The 19,964-nt window shown below is 46.4% G+C and overlaps 1 protein-coding gene across 3 annotated transcripts in view; it reads right to left on the bottom strand.

Moving 5' to 3' along the window:
• Window positions 1-19,964, bottom strand: part of Raver2 (ribonucleoprotein, PTB binding 2) — a 74,406-nt gene that overhangs the window by 16,218 nt on the left and 38,224 nt on the right. For 2 of the 3 annotated variants that reach the window (XM_075945522.1, XM_075945524.1), the window contains exons 5-8: window positions 9,265-9,391; window positions 4,787-4,869; window positions 1,415-1,519; window positions 1,188-1,299 (exon numbers count right to left, since the gene is read on the bottom strand). In XM_075945522.1, the coding sequence (XP_075801637.1) occupies window positions 1,188-1,299; window positions 1,415-1,519; window positions 4,787-4,869; window positions 9,265-9,391 (427 nt within the window). The remainder of the gene's footprint in view (window positions 1-1,187; window positions 1,300-1,414; window positions 1,520-4,786; window positions 4,870-9,264; window positions 9,392-19,964) is intronic. The other variant, XM_075945523.1, reaches the window with a different exon arrangement.

The following is a 19,964-nucleotide window of genomic DNA, read 5'->3' as shown; positions in this document are numbered from 1 at the left end:
TCAAATTTAAAAATAAACAAAGACGCACAGATCAGCCAGGCATGGATGCGCATCTCCCAAATATTCAGGGGCCAAGGCAAGATCATGTGACCTCGCAAGTTCAAGACCAGCCTGGGCAATATAATGAGACCCTGCCTCAAAATAAATAAATAAATAAATAAATAGATAAATAAATAGATAAATAAATAAATAAAAAGCAGACAAAACAAGAGGCCAAAAAGAAATTAAAACAGTTCATTTTGATGACTAGATCAAAATTCCATTCTACAAATTCACTAATGAGGTTTGTTAGCTGGTGGAGGACTCGCTTTGGCTCCTCCGTCTCTCAGAATATGTTTGCTTAGACGGTGAACTGTCAGCATTCTTAAGACAGCACATGAGAGAGAGCTGTGTATCCGCTAGCATTAACATGAGGAATAAACATTCTCATAGCTCGTAATCATGGAAAGTCAAAGCTTTTAGGACGACAGACTCTGATCATAGCAAGAAATCCCTTGGCAATTTAACCTTGGTCAATTTCCGCAGTCAGAATAGGCTGAATTATCTGGCCGGTTTTATGTGGAGGAGACTAAGTGTGTTACTTATGTGCACGAAACTTCAACGGCCACTGGTCCCTCCGCATGATCACATCGGACCCTTCAATCAAGCTTCCAACTGGAAACATTTCTCTAAATTACAATAAAATAAGAAACCCTGATGTATTTCTAGTTTTCTAAAACAAAAATGCTCTGCCTGTCACGTGCCCAGAGCATGTGGATCAGTTGTCTTTCAAGTCATCATTTTAAGACGTAATTTAAAAATGACTCAAGTCAACAGGGCTTAAATTGACAAACTCTAGCGATTCCCTTTATAAGGGCTGAGGCTCCTTCAGTGCAACTGAAATGGAGACACGGGGACTCTGCCGTGAGCCCAGTGGGCAGCATGTCAGCGTCAAAGGGAAGCCATGTCTTCGCCTGGCACTGCTGTGAACCTGCATGAAATATTAAAGGCCATCCAGCAGGGACCGTCTCATCTTGGCATGGAGGCAAGCCCATTAATAACATATCAGACGCGGCAACGGGGCTCTTGAAATTTTAAATCACCAAGATTTAAATTTAATCATCCTATAAATAAGAGAGGGATGGAGGTAAACTATCAAGTCTCAAAGCTGACTGCACAGGAACTTCCCAGCAAAAAAGGTCACTTACTTTTGTGCGTGTCTCCATGGTGTCCCAGGTCCGTCTTCAGGGAGAGTGGTGGCCCTATTGCCAGTGCGGGCTGCAGCACCATGGCGGGGGGCTCTCCAAGCAAGCCAGGCTTCTACAGCAGGGGTGAGGAGAGACGGTTTCCCATGGGGGAGAAACAGAGAGCCCAGGGAAGACGGATACATGTGTGAAATCGTACCCCCGCCCCCATCAGTGGGCAGAGAACTCACATTATTAGTGTGGGCACTATCAAACTTCATCAGCTGCTGCTGGACCAAAGGGAGGTGAGACAGAGCCTGGAGGAGCAAGGGGGACGCACTACCCACAGCCGAGCTCTGCAGAGTTAAAGCCACATGAAGTTAAGGAAGAATGGGAGAACTATTTGTTAGATAATCAACTCAGCTTCAAGTTCAGTGCTCAAGTTAGTCTGAAAAAAAGAAACCACACTTTAGGCAGGTGTGCTGAGCGCACACCTTTAATCCCAGCACTCGGGAGATGGTGGCAGGTCGGTCTCTGAGTTCAAGGCCAGCCTGGTCTGCAGACTGGGTTCCAGAATAGCCAGGGCTACATAGAGAAACCCTAGAAAACACTTAATTCATAAATAATCTACCTTTGTCCTCAGGTAATATTACCTAACACAGAAGAGATGACCGTGCAGCTTTGAAATGTGATTCCACATTCTTTCCTTTGTCATCCTCTCCACCCCTTATCCCTACCCCCGCTTTAATGATGATGAAATATGAATTTACGGATAAATCATTTGACAATATTTCTTGCATGCTTTTTAATGAAGAGAATAGTGTGCCACCTAGTGAGAAATGTAATATGATGGCCCCTATATATCGTATTCCTAACAAGATTACAAATGGCAGTTCTATGAGGAAAAATACAAGCAGATACATGATCAACCACTGGGGAATCTTACTCAAGGCTGGCAGATTCCAGGAGGCATTCTTGAGGACCTAACATGTGTGCTGAAATCCGAAGGCTGTTTAGGGAAAGACTAGGCCAGTTAGGTGGTACTCAGGGAGGACATTCCTGGCCAAGGAGACAGACAGACACTTGGAGGAGTGAGCAGGTCCTTTGGGGACAGTGAGTTCAGGAGATAGAGCGACTTACAGGCTTTAACAGCAAATACTGCGTTTCTGGTCTTTCTACAAACACAGTTCTTGACCTTCCTAATGCTGCAACCCTTTAATACAATTCCTCACATTGCGGTGACTCCAAGCATCAAATTATTCTCATTGCTACTTCCTGACTGTAACTTTGGTAGTTATGAACTGTAATATAAATATCTGATACACAGGATATCTGATACGGGACCCCATGAAAGGATCATTTAATACTACCCAGAAGGGTTGGAACCCCCAGGTTGAGATCCGCTGTCCTACCACGAAGGGGATATTATCCATGCTCTGACTCTCCCTTTCACACGTGTTCATACGTGTTCATACCTGATTGTAAGTAACGTCTGCCTGCCCCACTGTTCTGTTGTTGGGTTTTTATTGTTGTTTGGAGACAGAATCTGACTCTGTCGCGCCGGGCCGGCCCAGAATTTACTATGTAGCTGGTCTGACCTTAAATACAGTAGTCCTCCAGTCTTGCCCTCCCCCAGTATTGAGATTAGAGGTACAAGCTATCACATCTGACTTCTCATGCTCCCTGAAACAACGGTGACTATGAGAATGTGCTGTTCAGAGCTGGAGCCATAACAGGGCAGCACCGAGCACATGTGGCTGGCTACTCAACAGAGCGCGTGGACGAGTAAAACGCACCTCAACGTACAGGAGTCCTGAAGGGAAAAGACAAGAAAGATGGTGTGGTGTTTTGAATAATTGGTGGCATGGACTGGAACCTTTAGAAGGTGGCCCAATGCTGGAGTAAGTCCCTAGCGACGGGATTTAAGAGTTTATAGCCTTGCTCTACTTCCTGTCCTTTTCTTTCTCTCTACTTCCGGTACCTGGGTGAATGTGAGCGTCAGCTTCCTGTTCCTGCCACCACACCTCCTCTGACAGATGACCTCACATATTCACAATGGATGAGTTTGATCCCTTTGGACCCAGAAGCCAAAACAAAACCTCCCAAGTGGCTCTTACCAGGGCCTTCTATCTCAGCAACAGAATAACTACTGTGGGTGGGGGAGGGGCTTTTCTCCCTTCTCTCCCTTCAGAAAGCTAATTTTACAACTAGTAGCGGTATACACCTTTAACCCCAGTGCCTGTGAGGCAGAAGCAGGGGGATTCTGAGGTGAAGGCCTGCCTGGGCTTCTCAGCAAGACCCTATCTCAAAATAACGAAACAGCTGTCTTTAGCATCACACATTTCTTCCATCCTCTGTGTAAGAAAATAACTGGTTTGTGCATAGGTCTGTGTATCTTTAACTATATTCTGAAATTAATGAGTAATGTCTATTTCTAATATGGCAAACACTTATATCAGCTACTTATGTCTAAGTGCATATTTAAAACACTTATCTGAAAACATAAAATATTCTTTGCTCTCACAAACATATGAACTATTTTATAACACTGATTAAAATTTAAATATTAGGATTTACTGCTCATTTCTTTCTATAAACTTGTTTTGAATTAAGACTGTGTAAACTGCTTTGTTCTAAAACTATTGCTTTCGGGCTGGGAAATGATTCAGTGGGCAAAGTGCTTGTTGTGCAAACATGAAGACCAGAGTTCGAATCCCATAAACCCACAAGAAACAAACATCCTAGCACTCCTATGGGAAGATGGAAGGTGGAGAAGGGAGAATTCCCAGAAACCTGAGCCTGCTAGCCTAGCATATGCAGCAGCAAACAGCGACAGCCTGCCCCAAACAGGGTAGAAGGCAAGACCGACGCCAAGGTTGTCCTCTGACTTCCACACCCAAGGCACACATTCCGTCTATATCCCTATACCCCACCACACAGAGAAAAAACTACTGACACGTTATCTAGCAAAGATTACCACTAAATTCTGTTCTTAATATTCTACAAGTGGGAATCAGTAAGTTAAGCTCTCTAGGCTGTCCCCATCAGCACTGGATCTCTCTCTCTCTCTCTCTCTCTCTCTCTCTCTCTCTCTCTCTCTCTCTCTCTCTCTCTCTCACACACACACATACACACACACACACACACACACACACACACTCATCTTGTTCTCTGGGCTGTCCCCATCAGCACTGGATCACACACACTCATTCTGTGATTTTACGCAGCTATCCTTATTAAAGGTTGTTCTCTACCAGATCCAGCTGCACGAGCCTATAATTCCAGCTCCTCAGGAGGCTGATGCAGGAGGATGACAAGTTCATAGAATGCGTTAAAGGCCAGCCTCGGCAACTATGGTAAGATTCTGTGTCAAAACCAAAAGTCAAAATAAAGCTGGGGCTGTCAAGTCAGCAGCGAAGCTCTGGCCGGCATCAGTAAACTCCAGGACAATCCCTAGTAACACAAAGGGCAAAGGGCAGGCAGATATTTTTAAAATGCAAAATGCTTGACAAGGTCTGGCACGCTTACTGTAATCCCAGTCCTTGGGAGATGGAGGCAGGAGGATTTAGGGGGGCCGGGGGAGGGGGAGTCTCCACTCTGAATCTTCAGTGCTGTGTACAAACCTGTTGTGCTTTACTGAAGGGCAGTGGCGCGGAGGGGAGGGATGGGCTCAGCAGATGAGACAAGCTGGGTGCGACTCCGAGAACTGTTTTGAGAAGATCAGAGTCAGTCAAAGTAAAACCGTAACCACATGACTTAAATTAAAAATTCAGCATGTTCCAAAAGCATTTCTTTCACAACCTTTAACCTGCATAGGGAGTTTCATCTACTGGTTAAGAGGGACAGACTTCTTTCCTTGTGATTCGATCCTGGAAGCCGCTTTAGAATCCCCACACTTTCTGTCTTTAAGCACCAAACGCAGGCTTGCCTGTCTCCAGCACCCAGCACAGCTTGTGCTGGCAGCATGGTACTAACAGAGGCCTTGGTAGTAGCTCAGCACCTTTATCCATGCTTGCACATAAGTGCAGAGTGCCTGACGCCCAAGGAGGCGAGAAGAGAGGATTCCCTGGAACACAGTTACCACCATGTGGGCGCTGGGACCAAACCTTGGTCCCCAGCAAGAACAACACAAGCTCTTAATTGCTGAGCCATCTCTCCAGTCCCTCAATACCTTATCAGGTGTTTGGGAGAATTTTGTCAGAAGGTAGGTCATGGGGAAAGATGCAACCCTCATCCTTAAAGATCTTATGGAAAATCCTTTACTGAAGATAATATATATGCACAGAAATTCTTACATCATAGAACCTGAAAGGCTACAACGTGACTACACATAACCGGACACGGTGATGTATGGTTGAATTCCAGTACTCAAAGCCAGAGCCAGGCAGATCTCTGGGTCTGAGGCCAGTCCCGTCTACCCAGCAAGTTCCAGAAATACACAGTGAGACCTCATCTCTAAAGAAATCAACTGTATATCTAGATATAAGGAATAAAGAGTAACTACATTCTTAATTCTGAGTCCAAATACCACATACATGTCAGAAGAGGTAATTCTGAAATAGATACTATAAAGAGAAAAAAGAACTATAAAATAGAAAACACATGATTAATTTCATCTAAGTATGCATATATATATCACAATATATCATAAAGTAGCATTCAGAAAAGGTCCTGGCAATAGCTGTTCATAATGTGCATGCAACAGAAAAAATACTAAGTCATTCCCAGTTAGGTAGGGAGTCCGTATCCAAAAACAAGAATGGTAACATACCAAGTTAACATCAACATGGCTCAAATCTACAACCAGCTGTTTACCCAAGGTCATAAAAGTATAGGTGTAAATAAAAACAAATCCTCATTGCAATTTTACCTCAATCTGCAAAGGACCTAGATGTTCATCGGGTCTGCCACGAGGCCTGCAGGTGCAGCTCAGCAGTGTGGTGCACACTTGGGCTCCCAGCACCCACCCACTACCCAAGAAAACACCAAAGTGCAACTGGAATGCAGGATCAGCTTGGCCTGTGCTCACTGGAGACTTACTCTTCTTCCCTGACCAGCCCGAACAAAGACAAAGAAAAACGTCTCCACCCATTTAAATAGTAAGACATCTTAAAATAGAGACAGTAACATTAATATTAAAACGCATACTTCTGGGAGTGGAGAAATGGCTCAGTGATGGGGGACACATTGCTTTTGCAGAGGACTGGAGTTTGATTCCCAGCACCCATGTCAGCTGCCTGCAACTCCAGCTCTAGAAATCTGAATTATGTACACATACTCATCCTATAGAAATAATTTTCAAATTAAAAAATCAAGTCAAATCTAAAAAGCAAAGCAAAACCAAACCACATTCTTATGTGGCCACAAACCAAATCAAACAGAGAAGTGGGGGTGGAAATATATAGTGTTGGTGGAAGGGGCAGAATTATCAAGGTGTGGACAATGTTCTCCTACACGACCTGAGAGCACAGTAGAGCCACCTTGGACTGCATCAGGAGAAGCGCTGTGGAGTGACAGGAATGCAGGACTCCTGCCCGGTGCCAATCAATAACCAACCAGCAGGAGGCTGTCATGTGTGAACGCCATGTTTTAGGACAATCCAGAAAATCTAGATGTAATATATTTGTGTGTGGGGGGGGGGGTCCGCATACAATGAAACTGCCACAAAGTTCCAATTCCTAAAAAGACCCTGTATGGCTGGGAACAGCTGCTCTAGGAAGCTGTGAGTTATTAATCAACACCTTCAATGCCAAGGATGAGGTATCGCCTTGTGCTAGTTAGTGGGTTTTGTTTTTATTTTCGTCAACTTGACACAGACTGGAGTCATCTGGGAGAGGGATTCTCAACTGAGAAAATGTGGGCAAGCCTATGGAACATTTCCTTGATCAATGACTGGTGTGGGAGGGCCCAGCCTAGTGTGGGCGGTGCTACCTCTGGGCAAGTAGTCCTGCCTCTGCTCATGCTTGAGTTCCTGCCCTGACTTCCCTCAACGATCAACTGTGAGAGGAACTGGCAAACCCTTTCCTTCTCTAGTTGCTTTTGCTCATGGTGTTGATCCTAACACAGAAAGCAAACCGTATACACTACATACCCTAGATACATAATATAAAAAAAGAAAGCCAAGCTAGAACTGAGCTGCACCTCTGTGCCTGCTGGTGGTTTTCACAGTTCTGGGAAAGCCATGCAGGCTGCTGGGGGAGAGAAGGAATCAATGGTCTTACCCAAAGATAACCTCTGTGAGCTACAAGACCAGCCTGGCAGGCCAGCCACGTCCTGTGCACCAGCGGCACTCCTGTTACATGGGTAACCAATGGTTCTGACTGGATCTGAGACTTGATCCACGTGCCTGATTCTATAAACCTGGTTCAAAGCCTATGGCCACGGAGACGATGAACCCTAAAATGGAAACTGAGCACTGTTTTTTAGCAGCTGACATAGTGGCAAGCTACCCTCTAAATATTCATGTTTGTACCTCTGGAAAAACACTGCTCTCAGCCTTCATTAGAGAAACTTGTCTTTCCAGTGAATGGTGGTGAACGCAATTCAGAGACTCATGGCCCCACAAGGTACATAGAATAAGTAACTGACCAAAGATTGGCCCTAAACAAGACATTGATACCATTCCCTCAAGGTTCAGGGGACACCGTGTGGAAAGGGGGAGCCAGAAGACAGAGAAGATGGCTGTGAAATATCTCTTGGGTAAAACACAGCCATTACAATTACAATCTCATAGCAGCTGCAGATGCCTGCACTGGGTGGGCAAAAGAACGGGCCACCAACAGTCAGGCATAGACAAAGATGGGCTCAGGAGGCCCTCTCTACCCCTCACTGATGAACTGTCAATTCTACTGGTCAATTCAGGAAGGAGACTCGTCAGCTTACGCTGTTGGACCCACTGGTTACCCCACCAGGCTCCAACGGATAGTCAATTCAATGGCCCCACAGGGCCCGATTAAACTCAACGGGTCATAAAGCAAAACCGAAAGTCATGAGTTTGGGAAAAAGACTGGTATGACGGATGTGTGTGACAGGGATGGGAGGGAGATGAAGGGAAGCAAAGAGCTATCAGAATACTTTATACACACAAATGAAGTTGTCAACATCAATACTTTTTCTAAAAAAAAAAAATCCCCTACTAATCGCATGCTGGAAAGTGTCACGCCTGCACACTAAGTGTCTTCATTTGCATATTTCTGCTCAGTCCTTTCTAGTAAAATTATAATCATACATATGGTTCTTTCCAGAACCCTACAAAACATTCTAGAGGATTATCAAATGGAAGGGTTCTGGCAACTCCCAAATTTGTATCGCTAGTTGGTCAGAAGTTCAGACAGCCGAGAGTTAGCTTGTAGCCAGGGACTTAGGGGACAGCCACACAGAGGCAGTGACCTTAACTTGTGGGTCTGTGTTGCCTCGGGTGGGAGTCGGCATTAGGCCAGCTGGGACTGAACTGGAATAAACACACCGAGCACGCTTAAGCTAAATGTATTTACTCTAAACGTCCGCATTTCCTCATAACGCTAACACAGAAAGCTTGTGTATGTAAAGTTGTTTGTTTCAAAGGAAATACCAGAAAAAGAATACCGAATACTCTGACAATCAAAGTACAGCGACCATACACAGATCTGGGTAACTGGAGGATGATGCTTTTGTCATCTGGTCCAGAGGGAAACTACTTCGTCCTTTACGACAGAGAAAGACGGACACAGAGAAACAAATCAGCACATTCCACAAGATAAGTCGCCGCAATGATTACAAAGGGATGTTCCACACCTGGCTCACCCAGGTGGCAGAGTACTGGCGTGCCACTGTTACTGGGTTTAGAAGTTCACCGCAACAGAAGGTTTGATAGTCAAAACCTCACTAACGGCACAGAAAACGGACACAAAAGTAAATTGTACTTAGAAAATAACCAAGACATAGAACCATCTCAGATAACCATCTTAGACAGCCAATTGATGATTGTTAATAGTTCTTAGGAAAGAGCTGGACAAGTGTTAGGTGTGCTTCAACCCGTAAAGTATTTCCTACATCCCGCAGACAGGAATGCAGCAGGATAACCATGCCAACGCCTGCACTCAAGCAGGCCGTGCGTGCTCACCTGGTTTAACTGCTCGTCCGCACAGCTGGGGCTGCAGAAGAACTTGGAGCATGGCAGGATTGTTCAAACTTTTCATAATCTGTACCGGATTCGGCTCTGGCAGCAATCCCTTTTGGCTGCTGTTCATCTTCAGCATGGGCAGAAACAAACATCAGAAGAAGCATAAGCACAAAAAAAGAAAAAGACAAAAACCCTAAAGTGGTCCTCCTGCCTAGGAAGAAACCAAAGACTTATTTTCTGACAAACACAATTGGCTTTAATTCATGAATTGACCCGTGCTTTCTACCACAGCTCTCAACTACAATGTTCCATGTCCTACCGTACACGATGCATCTAACATCTAAAGCACCTAACATCTGTCCAGCGCCAGCTGCCTTCGGATGAACTAACAGTTTAATAGAACAAGTCTCGTTAGAAAACACAAACAAAATGATGACGAGGTAGAATTCCTAGCAAAGTGATAATTTGCCAACACAATGTCAGCACCCCCACGCTACAGGAAGTCTTATTACACTGTTGGTCCAAGGTGGGAGAATGAAGGCTGACGTTCAAACACAATTTTCTCTTCAAGTCTATTTCATTCCCTTAATCCTTCAGGGTGAAACAAAGATGAACCAACCTGCAGAGCTACCAAAAAACCATGAACCATTTTTTAGTTTTAAAAAGCATCCTGACAGGTAGGTGGATGCTCAGTAGATAAAGAACTCGCCACTTCAGTGTGAGGACTGGAGCTCAGAACCCCCAGAACCTGCAGGAGAAAAGCTGGATGGGGGCCAAAGAAATGGCTTAAGCAAGAATTGAGGCTTGCAGCCAAGCCCGACAGCCTGAGTTTGTTCCCTAAGACCCACATGGTAGCCAGAACTAGCTCATTAAAATTGTCCTCTGACCTCTATAATATGCACAGTGGTAGGCACAAACCCCCAGACGAACACAGACTCTCTGTGTTTCGATGGATGGATGGATGGATGGATGGATGGATGGATGGATGGATGGATGGATGGATGGAAGCCAGGTGGACATGCAGTCTGCCTATAATCTAAGCACAGGGAAGGTAGATAGGTGGTTCCCAGAGCAGCCTGGCTAGCCAGACTAGCTGAATGGCTGCGTTCTGAGTTCAAGTCTGAGACCACGCTTCAATACATAAGGTGGAGAGTGATCAAGGAAGACAGGTACCTGACAGTAATCTCAGGCTTTCACACACACGAGCATGTGCACCCTCATACACATATGAACACATGTACATACATACATGAGTACCATGTTCATATATGCAAAAAGCCCAATATATGTGGATTTCAGTATAGAAACAATGTGTATCTATATCTATCTGTATGTATATTCAGATAGGTAGGTAAGTAGGTAGGTAGGTAGATAGATAGAACCATAAGAAAGGGGAGAATTGACATGGACAATTGGGCTCCTCTCCTAACCCAGATTCTATAAAGTTGAGAGGGAAAGAAATATGGACTTAAACAGATATGGCGCTGGCAAGAAACTCTGTCGGGATAGAAGGTGTGTAGGCAGACATGCTCAGAGAGCAAGAAAGTCTAGGTCCACAAGAGAATTTGGGGAAGGCTTTGGCAGGCGGCACTGCGTAGTTTCCTCCATCATTCCTTCAGGGGAGCTGGGCTCTCCTGGCAGCAAAAGCTATGCAGAAAAAGGGCACCATGGGCCATGGATGCCCGCAGAATCAAAGATTGGCAGCAGGTGGTACGTAAGCACATGGTGGAGGGCAGAGACCAGACAGTGTTGGTATGGGCAGGACACTGGTCACTGGCCAGCATCGTGAGGCAGCACCACCGAGGAGAGCAAAGCCCAGAAAACACAGGCCTGGGTGCCAGATGCAGAGAGAGGCACTGCGAGGCAGAGTCCAGTGTGGTAAGGAAAGCCCAGAGGATGGCAGGCTGGAGCTCTCCCGGCCCATCTTCTGTAAATCCTAGCAAAGACCAGGCCTCCCTTTATCTCCCCATCATTGCTTTCCCTGTCAAGTTCTTATGGCAGCTGTGTGTGTGTGTGTGTGTGTGTGTGTGTGTGTGTGTGTGTGAGTGTGTGAGTGTGTGTGTGTGTGAGTGTGTGAGAGTGTGAGAGTGTGAGAGTGTGTGAGAGTGTGTGAGAGTGTGTGAGTGTGTGAGAGTGTGTGAGAGTGTGTGAGTGTGTGTGAGAGTGTGAGTGTGTGTGTGAGTGTGTGAGAGTGTGAGTGTGTGTGTGTGAGTGTGAGTGTGTGAGTGTGAGTGTGTGAGTGTGAGTGTGTGAGTGTGAGTGTGTGAGTGTGAGTGTGAGTGTGTGAGTGTGAGTGTGTGAGTGTGAGTGTGTGAGTGTGAGTGTGTGAGTGTGTGAGTGTGAGTGTGTGAGTGTGTGAGTGTGAGTGTGTGAGTGTGTGAGAGTGTGTGAGTGTGTGAGAGTGTGTGAGTGTGTGAGAGTGTGTGGTGTGTGTGAGTGTGTGGTGACTGTGTGAGTGTGTGGTGAGTGTGAGTGTGTGGTGACTGTGAGTGTGTGGTGTCTGTGTGAGTGTGTGGTGTCTGTGTGAGTGTGTGGTGTCTGTGTGAGTGTGTGGTGTCTGTGTGAGTGTGTGGTGTCTGTGTGAGTGTGTGGTGTCTGTGTGAGTGTGTGGTGTCTGTGTGAGTGTGTGGTGTCTGTGTGGTGTCTGTGTGGTGTCTGTGTGGTGTCTGTGTGGTGTCTGTGTGGTGTCTGTGTGGTGTCTGTGTGGTGTCTGTGTGGTGTCTGTGTGGTGTCTGTGTGGTGTCTGTGTGGTGTCTGTGTGGTGTCTGTGTGGTGTCTGTGTGGTGTCTGTGTGGTGTCTGTGTGGTGTCTGTGTGGTGTCTGTGTGGTGTCTGTGTGGTGTCTGTGTGGTGTCTGTGGTGTCTGTGTGGTGTCTGTGGTGTCTGTGTGGTGTCTGTGGTGTCTGTCTGTGTGTGTGGTGTCTGTCTGTGTGTGTGGTGTCTGTCTGTGTGTGTGGTGTCTGTCTGTGTGTGTGGTGTCTGTCTGTGTGTGTGGTGTCTGTCTGTGTGTGTGGTGTCTGTCTGTGTGTGTGGTGTGTGTCTGTGTGTGGTGTGTGTCTGTGTGTGGTGTGTGTCTGTGTGTGGTGTGTGTCTGTGTGTGGTGTGTGTCTGTGTGTGGTGTGTGTCTGTGTGTGGTGTGTGAGTGTGTGGTGTGTGAGTGTGTGTGGTGTGTGAGTGTGTGTGATGTGTGAGTGTGTGTGATGTGTGGTGTGAGTGTGTGTGATGTGTGGTGTGAGTGTGTGTGATGTGTGGTGTGAGTGTGTGTGATGTGTGGTGTGATGTGTGGTGTGATGTGTGGTGTGATGTGGTGTCTGTGTGTGATGTGGTGTCTGTGTGTGATGTGGTGTCTGTGTGTGATGTGGTGTCTGTGTGTGATGTGGTGTCTGTGTGTGATGTGGTGTCTGTGTGTGATGTGGTGTCTGTGTGTGATGTGGTGTCTGTGTGTGATGTGGTGTCTGTGTGTGATGTGGTGTCTGTGTGTGATGTGGTGTCTGTGTGTGATGTGGTGTCTGTGTGTGATGTGGTGTCTGTGTGTGATGTGTGTCTGTGTGTCTGTGTGTGATGTGTGTCTGTGTGTCTGTGTGTCGTGTGTCTGTGTGTCTGTGTGTCGTGTGTCTGTGTGTGTCGTGTGTCTGTGTGTCTCGTGTGTGTCTGTGTGTCTCGTGTGTGTCTGTGTGTCTGTGTGTCTCGTGTGTGTCGTGTGTGAGCGTGTCGTGTGTGAGCGTGTCGTGTGTGAGCGTGTCGTGTGTGAGCGTGTCGTGTGTGAGCGTGTCGTGTGTGAGTGTGTCGTGTGTGAGCGTGTCGTGTGTGAGCGTGTCGTGTGTGTGTGAGACGTGTGGTGTGTGAGACGTGTGGTGTGTGTGAGACGTGTGGTGTGTGTGAGACGTGTGGTGTGTGTGTGACGTGTGGTGTGTGTGTGACGTGTGGTGTGTGTGTGACGTGTGGTGTGTGTGTGACGTGTGGTGTGTGTGTGACGTGTGGTGTGTGTGTGACGTGTGGTGTGTGTGTGACGTGTGGTGTGTGTGTGACGTGTGGTGTGTGTGTGACGTGTGGTGTGTGTGTGACGTGTGGTGTGTGTGTGACGTGTGGTGTGTGTGTGACGTGTGGTGTGTGTGTGACGTGTGGTGTGTGTGTGACGTGTGGTGTGTGTGTGACGTGTGGTGTGTGTGTGACGTGTGGTGTGTGTGTGACGTGTGGTGTGTGTGACGTGTGGTGTGTGTGACGTGTGTCTGTGTGTGACGTGTGGTGTGTGTGACGTGTGGTGTGTGTGACGTGTGGTGTGTGTGACGTGTGGTGTGTGTGACGTGTGGTGTGTGTGACGTGTGGTGTGTGTGACGTGTGGTGTGTGTGATGTGTGTGTGTGCATCTGTGAATGGGGGACTGACCCCAGGGCTTTTGAGCACCACACCACTCTACCACTGAGCTGTACAGCAACTCTTTCACTAACCTACAGGCACTGGCACACAAGAAGCTGAGATCCCCCCACCCCGAAAATAGATAGTCAAAGAAAACAATTTGACATCAGAGACTAGAGCCGCTCAAACCAGGGCAACAGGCTGGACTGCCCGTGACAGTGACAGAGAAAGCAGAGGCACCAGACAGGAAACTAAGAGCACCAACAATACGACAGACGTCCCCAAAAGGTGAGAGCCTTAAAAGAGCAAAGACGTCCCCAAAAAGGTGAGAAGCCTTAAAAGAGCAAAGACGTCCCCAAAAAGGTGAGAAGCCTTAAAAGAGCAAAGACATCCCCAAAAAGGTGAGAAGCCTTAAAAGAGCAAAGACGTCCCCCAAAAGGTGAGAAGCCTTAAAAGAGCAAAGACAGTTACTAAGGGCAGGGGAGGGGCTGGCATGAAGAACAAACATACAAAGAGAGAATCAGCCCTTCTTCCTCTAAACAGTCCTGCTGTAAACACATCACGTGGATTAGATCCTCAACTCTTAAAAGCAAGTCCACAAACTGGCAGGGATACACCCAGTCTACGGAGAAAAGCTGCAGAAACTCATAATGCATTCCTCTTCATCTCTATTCTGTTTTAACAGGCAGGTTCAACAGTAAGACAAATATTACTCAAAACAAATCAGTGATCTAAAGGATCAGGTTAAAAAAAAAAACAGAAAAGGCAAGCAAAATTAATAAGAGCATGGTGTGGGTAATGGGGGCAGCAAGATGACAGGGACACAGGCCAAGGTGACAGGGACTCAGGCCAGAGGACCAGAACCTGCTCAACAGAAGTCCCCGCAGGAGAATAAAAGGTGAGAGGCGTCTTTGGAAAGGCAATAGCTGAGAAATGTACATTATTAAAGAGCTCAGAAACAACAATCAACCACCTGGTGTTCCGAACACGCAGCTAAAGAAAACACACACCCACTCGTAGCTGTCATAAACATTATAAACACCAAAGCAAAAAAAAAAAATTGGAAAGAAAAGAAAATAACCACCATTAAAGCCTCCAGTGAGAACATGTCTCCTAAGGAGCGAGGAGCCCATTGCAGCCAGTGTCTTCCTAGAAACACCAGACTAGGGGACAAGGAGTGAATATTTCCAACACGGTGAGGGAAAACCTCTGAAGACAGATTTATATATTCAGGCAGGCTAGTGCTTCACATGAGAAAGGAGAAAACTGTTCCTGACTGCCCATATTCTGAAAAGCTCTCTACCACATAAATGCCTTCATTCAAAACTCCCTCGGAGGAAACACTTCAGTGAGGACACAGGCAAATAAATGCAAGACAGTGCTGTGTGACATGGGATAAAGAATACTATTATAACTTTATAATAGCCAGGCCCATGGCACAGATAATATCCAGGGTAATTCTAAAGGAAAGAATTGGATATAATTATCATGGTAAGGAAGGTAGGGAAGAACAAACAGAACGGCAGTGAATGAGTTAACTGAGAAGCCTGGTACTAAGAAAGGAAAGAGTGTTGATGACTTAGGGACACTCCCACCCAAGTAAGAAATGTTCATCCAGCCAAAGCACTTGACACAAAACCCTGAAGACCCGAGTTCAAACCCCAGATGTCACATAGAAAGCTAAATGCAGACACATGCGTCTGTAAGGCAGGCCCAGAGTAGACGGGAGGCAGAGACAGGAGGATCGGCCAAATGCACAGGCCACCTAGCTTGGAGCACGCGGCATGATGGCAGAAATAAAGGCAACTCCCTCAAAACAAGGAGGAAGGAGAAAGGACTGGAAAAAGTTGGCCTCTGACCTCCACTGCACACTGTGGTGCAAATGTGTGCTTGCCCCCTCAGCACCTGAGCTCACTCTTAAAATATAAGGGGCTGAGAGGTGACTATCGGAAGAGCAGAGAACCTGGGTTGGAGCCCTGGCACCCACATGGCAGCTCACAAGGTCCGAACTCTATTTCCAGAGGACCCGATGCCCCCTCTTCTGGCGTCCACAAGCACTGCACACATGTGGTTCACAGACAACATGCAAAACACCTGTACACACACAATTTCTAAAAATGAAAAACATTGCTGGACAGTAATGACACACATCTTTAATCCTAGCAATTGGGAGGCAGAGGCAGGAGAATCTGAGTTTGTGGCCAGCCTGGACTACATAATGAGTTTCCAGGCAGCCAGGGCTAGCTACATAGCGAGACCTTATCTCGCAAAACAAACAAAAACAAAACAGGAAAGAAATGAATTGAAAGATAAGATGCATAGCTGGCAAGTCCACATCTATCCAACAGTTAGAAATATAGAAAAAGATGAAAACATTTCGTTAAAAGAAAGTGTAAGGGAACAGACTGTCAAAACGCCAACTGGATGAAACATACATACACTAAAAGGTGTTTAAAATGCACCAATAAAAAGACATGGACATTCATACGTGGTTCTTTAAAATAACACATACAGAAAGACAGAGATGAGGGGGTAGCAATTATAGAGCAACGGCTACAGAATAAGCAGAAATAGAAAAACTGACTATAATAGAGAAATTCTTCTGCTCTAAGACACTAACAGATGAAGACGATGAAGAAAGAAAAAAGCGAAGATAAGAAGGATGACTAAAAGATCAGACTATATTCCTACACATGCGCATTCATGTGTGCATATGACTTTATAACTCTCAAGCACAGCGCCAAGGCCATCTCCAAGCGCATACGGCGCACTCAGAGAAATCGGCCACATAAGACACAAAGTTCACAACGTTGTCCTACCTCCAGACCAGACGCACAGGTTAAGTTTTCCAACCATAAAACCATTAGGAACCAACAGAAAAATAAGTTTTGAAAATTGGTGGCAATACAGCAGGCTAGAAGCTGACCGTGGGAGTACTGACGAAGAAATGTCAGGGAACCTGAAATGATCCTATCCTATAGCCATACTGATGAATATTTTGCATATCACCATAGAACCTTCATCTGGCGATGGATGGAGATAGAGACAGAGACCCACACTGGAGCACTGGACTGAGCTCCCAAAGTCGCAGTGAGGAACAGAAGGAGGGAGAACATGAGCAAAGAAGTCGGGACCCCAAGGGGTGCACCCACCCACGGAGACAGTGGGGCTGATCTATTGGGAACTCACCAAGGCCAGCTGGACTGTGACTGAAAAAGCATGGGATAAAACCGGACTCTCTGAACATGGCGGACAATGAGGGCTGCTGAGAAGCCAAGGACAATGGCACTGGGTTTTGATCCTACTTCATGTTCTGGCTTTGTGGGAGCCTAGCCAGTTTGGATGTTCTCCTTCCTAGACCAGGATGGAGGGGGGAGGACTTTGGACTTTCCACAGGGCAGGGAACCCTGACTGCTCTTCAGACTGGAGAGGGAGGGGGAGAGGAGTGGGGGGAGGGGGAGAGGAGTGGGGGAGAGGAGTGAGGGGAGGAGGGGAGGAGTTGGGGGAGGGGGAGAGGAGTGGGAGGCTAGGAGGAGGCGGAAATTTTTTTTCTCAATAAAAAATAAATTAAAAAAAAAAAGAAGAAATGTCAGGACAGGAAAAATAGACACTCTATCCAAAGAGAAAGAGAATGCAAGATGCAGGGAAGATAGGGCATTGGAGGAGCGTGGAGAAACACAGGGAAAAGCAAAACAGAAAGACAGCAAGCCAAGCTCAGTACAAAGTCAGCCCGGTGGCTCCTGGTGGGCAGAAGCAAAACAGAAGCCTCATCCTACAGGTTGGACGGGAGGCCTGAGTGAAGAGACACCTGCAGTCCTACCCATGGGTCATGATGCCCCAGGCCACAAATTCCAACTGCCAGTAGGGCTGAGACAGCAACTTTTCAAAAGAGAACACAGAGGAGCTCCCCCAGTTCCGGGGGTTAAGGCCAGGTGCTACCCTGAGAGTGAATCTGCTACCTAAAACTGAATTACCCTTGGGGCCTGGGAACAGTCTACATAAGGGACCCGCCGTAGTTCCCCAGAGAACAGCTGTGAAGAGCAGGAGTCTGGCAGCAAAGGGTGAGCAGTCTAGTTCATGTCCTGAACACCCAGAACTGTCGACCAAGATTGCAACAAGCAGCAATGGTATCTTTTAAAAAGTGACAAAGAAGTAAGGACAATCCAAGACCAGCACAAACTGTGACGGTTTGTGACCATCAGGATGGCACTGCAGAGGGTACTTAAAGGGATTCTACACACGGAAGAGGAAAAAAGCTCAATCACAAGAGCTCAGGAGTGGACAAGTTTCACAAGAAAAGATGAAGCGTTAGAAAAGGATGTCTCTGCCCAGCATAAGCAAACAAGCAAACTGTACTCTGAGAGGGAGAAACAGAATAACCCAGCCAACACAGCTACATCTCTCAACAATGACCCTGGATGTAAACAGCCTCACCTCACCTCAAAGACAAGAAGATTAGCTGACTGCTGCAGAACAAGAGCCAAGGAGCTGTTGTCACCAAGAAACTCACCTCCCTGGCAAAGACACCAACAGACTAAGAGCCAAAAGCTGAAGAAAAAGAAGTGGAAGATAGGCTGGGCAGCGGTGGCACACGCCTTTAATCTCAGCACTCGGGACGGACGCAGAGACATGCGAATCCCAGTGAGTCTGAGGCCAGCCTGGTCTACGAAGTAAGTTCCAGCAAAAAACAAACAACAACAAAAACAAAATGTGGAAGATAAGCCGTCATAGTTACTGTGATGCCTGATAAAAATGACTGAAAACCAAAATAAGAACAGATAAAGAAGGCCACCGCACACTAATAACAGCAATTCACGGAGACAATTGCAAATACATGTGCATCGGACACTGGGACTCCCAATTTCTCTCATGCAGTAACAGCGTGGGGTTTCTGTACCCCATTCTCATCTTTAGCTAGCTCATTCGAACTGAAAAGTGTAGGGAGAAACCTCAGAGTTAAACTACATCACAGAGCGAATGGACTTAGCAGATCTACAGATCGGCCGATTCAGCAGCTAAGGCGGCTCTCTTCTCCGCAGTCTGTGAAGTGTTTCCTAAAACTGACCACAATCTGGTCTACAAAGCCATCTTCAACAGATACAAAGGAACTGAAACAATTTCTTGCATTTTATATGGTAGTAAAATAAAGCTAGAAATCAATAGTAAGAGACAACACAGATGCTACAGTAATACTTGGTAAAAAAAAAAAAATCAGGAAGAAAATTTATAAGCTTCTAGAAAAATAATGAAAATAAGAACATAACCTCCCAGAGCCTCTGGGCTACAGCTAGGAGAGTTTATAGCTAGAAGTCTCTACACTGAAAAGGAGCAGACCGGATTAGACAGGAGTCGGTGCCTCAGTCAGATGACAGGATTATGTACCTTGAGGTCTAAGGAAAAACAGAACAAGGTAAACTCCAAAGCAGTATATCACAGGAATAACGATCAGGGCAGAAGTAGTGAATAAACTTCACTGATCAAAAGCATTATACAAGCTGGTCGGGATGCAGAGAGGGAGTGAGAAGACGCTGAAACCATCCAATGACAGTGAGGTCGGTGTCTTAATTCCAAAATTACTGATCATGTTTTTAAAAAATTAGGTGCCTGCCACTTCTGGGGACATCTCCAAAAGTGTGTCAAAGAAAAATATTATTAAATCAAATTAAATAATGCCTCTGGAAAAAGCTGTGATCAACTAGGGCTAGAGAAAACTCTGAGATGAGCATAGAAGGGGACCATGGGAGGAGAAAGGCAACCAAGAAAAAACACTGCATGTTTTCTTTCATACAGAGAATCCAGATTTAAACACACATGAATGAATGGAAGGAAGGGAGGGAGGGAGGGAGGGAGGGAGGGAGGGAGGGAGGGAGGGAGGGAGGAGAGGGGGGGACCGTGTAGGGGACCCATGATGAGGGACATGAACAGATGTGGAAGGTGAGCAAAATACAATGACATGTATAAGAAAATGTCATAATGAAACCAATTAACTTTCTAACACTGAAAATTTTGACTAAAAAAATGGCTTCCACCAAACAAATCAGCAATGTGATTCCCATCTGTGTTGGTTTTCTGTCAGCTTGACACAATCTGGAGCCTTTTGAGAAGAGGAACCTCAATTAAGAAGACACCTCCATCTTCTAGCCCGTGGGCAAGGCTGGAGGGCAGTTTCTTGATTAGCAATTTATGTGGGAGGCTGGGCAGGTGGGCCTGTGTGTCTAAGAAAGCAGGCTGAACACGCCATGCAGGGCAAGCCAGAAAGCAGCAATACGCACGGTTCCTGCCTCCGGGTTCCTGCCTCCGGGTTCCTGCCTCCGGGTTCCTGCCTCCGGGTTCCTGCCGTGAGCTC

The sequence above is a fragment of the Microtus pennsylvanicus genome, chromosome 13 (assembly GCF_037038515.1).
Source record: "Microtus pennsylvanicus isolate mMicPen1 chromosome 13, mMicPen1.hap1, whole genome shotgun sequence".
NCBI classification, from domain to species: Eukaryota; Metazoa; Chordata; class Mammalia; order Rodentia; family Cricetidae; genus Microtus; species Microtus pennsylvanicus.
The sequence above is the reverse complement of the archived record's forward strand: the minus strand, read 5'-3'. Positions and strand labels throughout refer to the sequence as shown.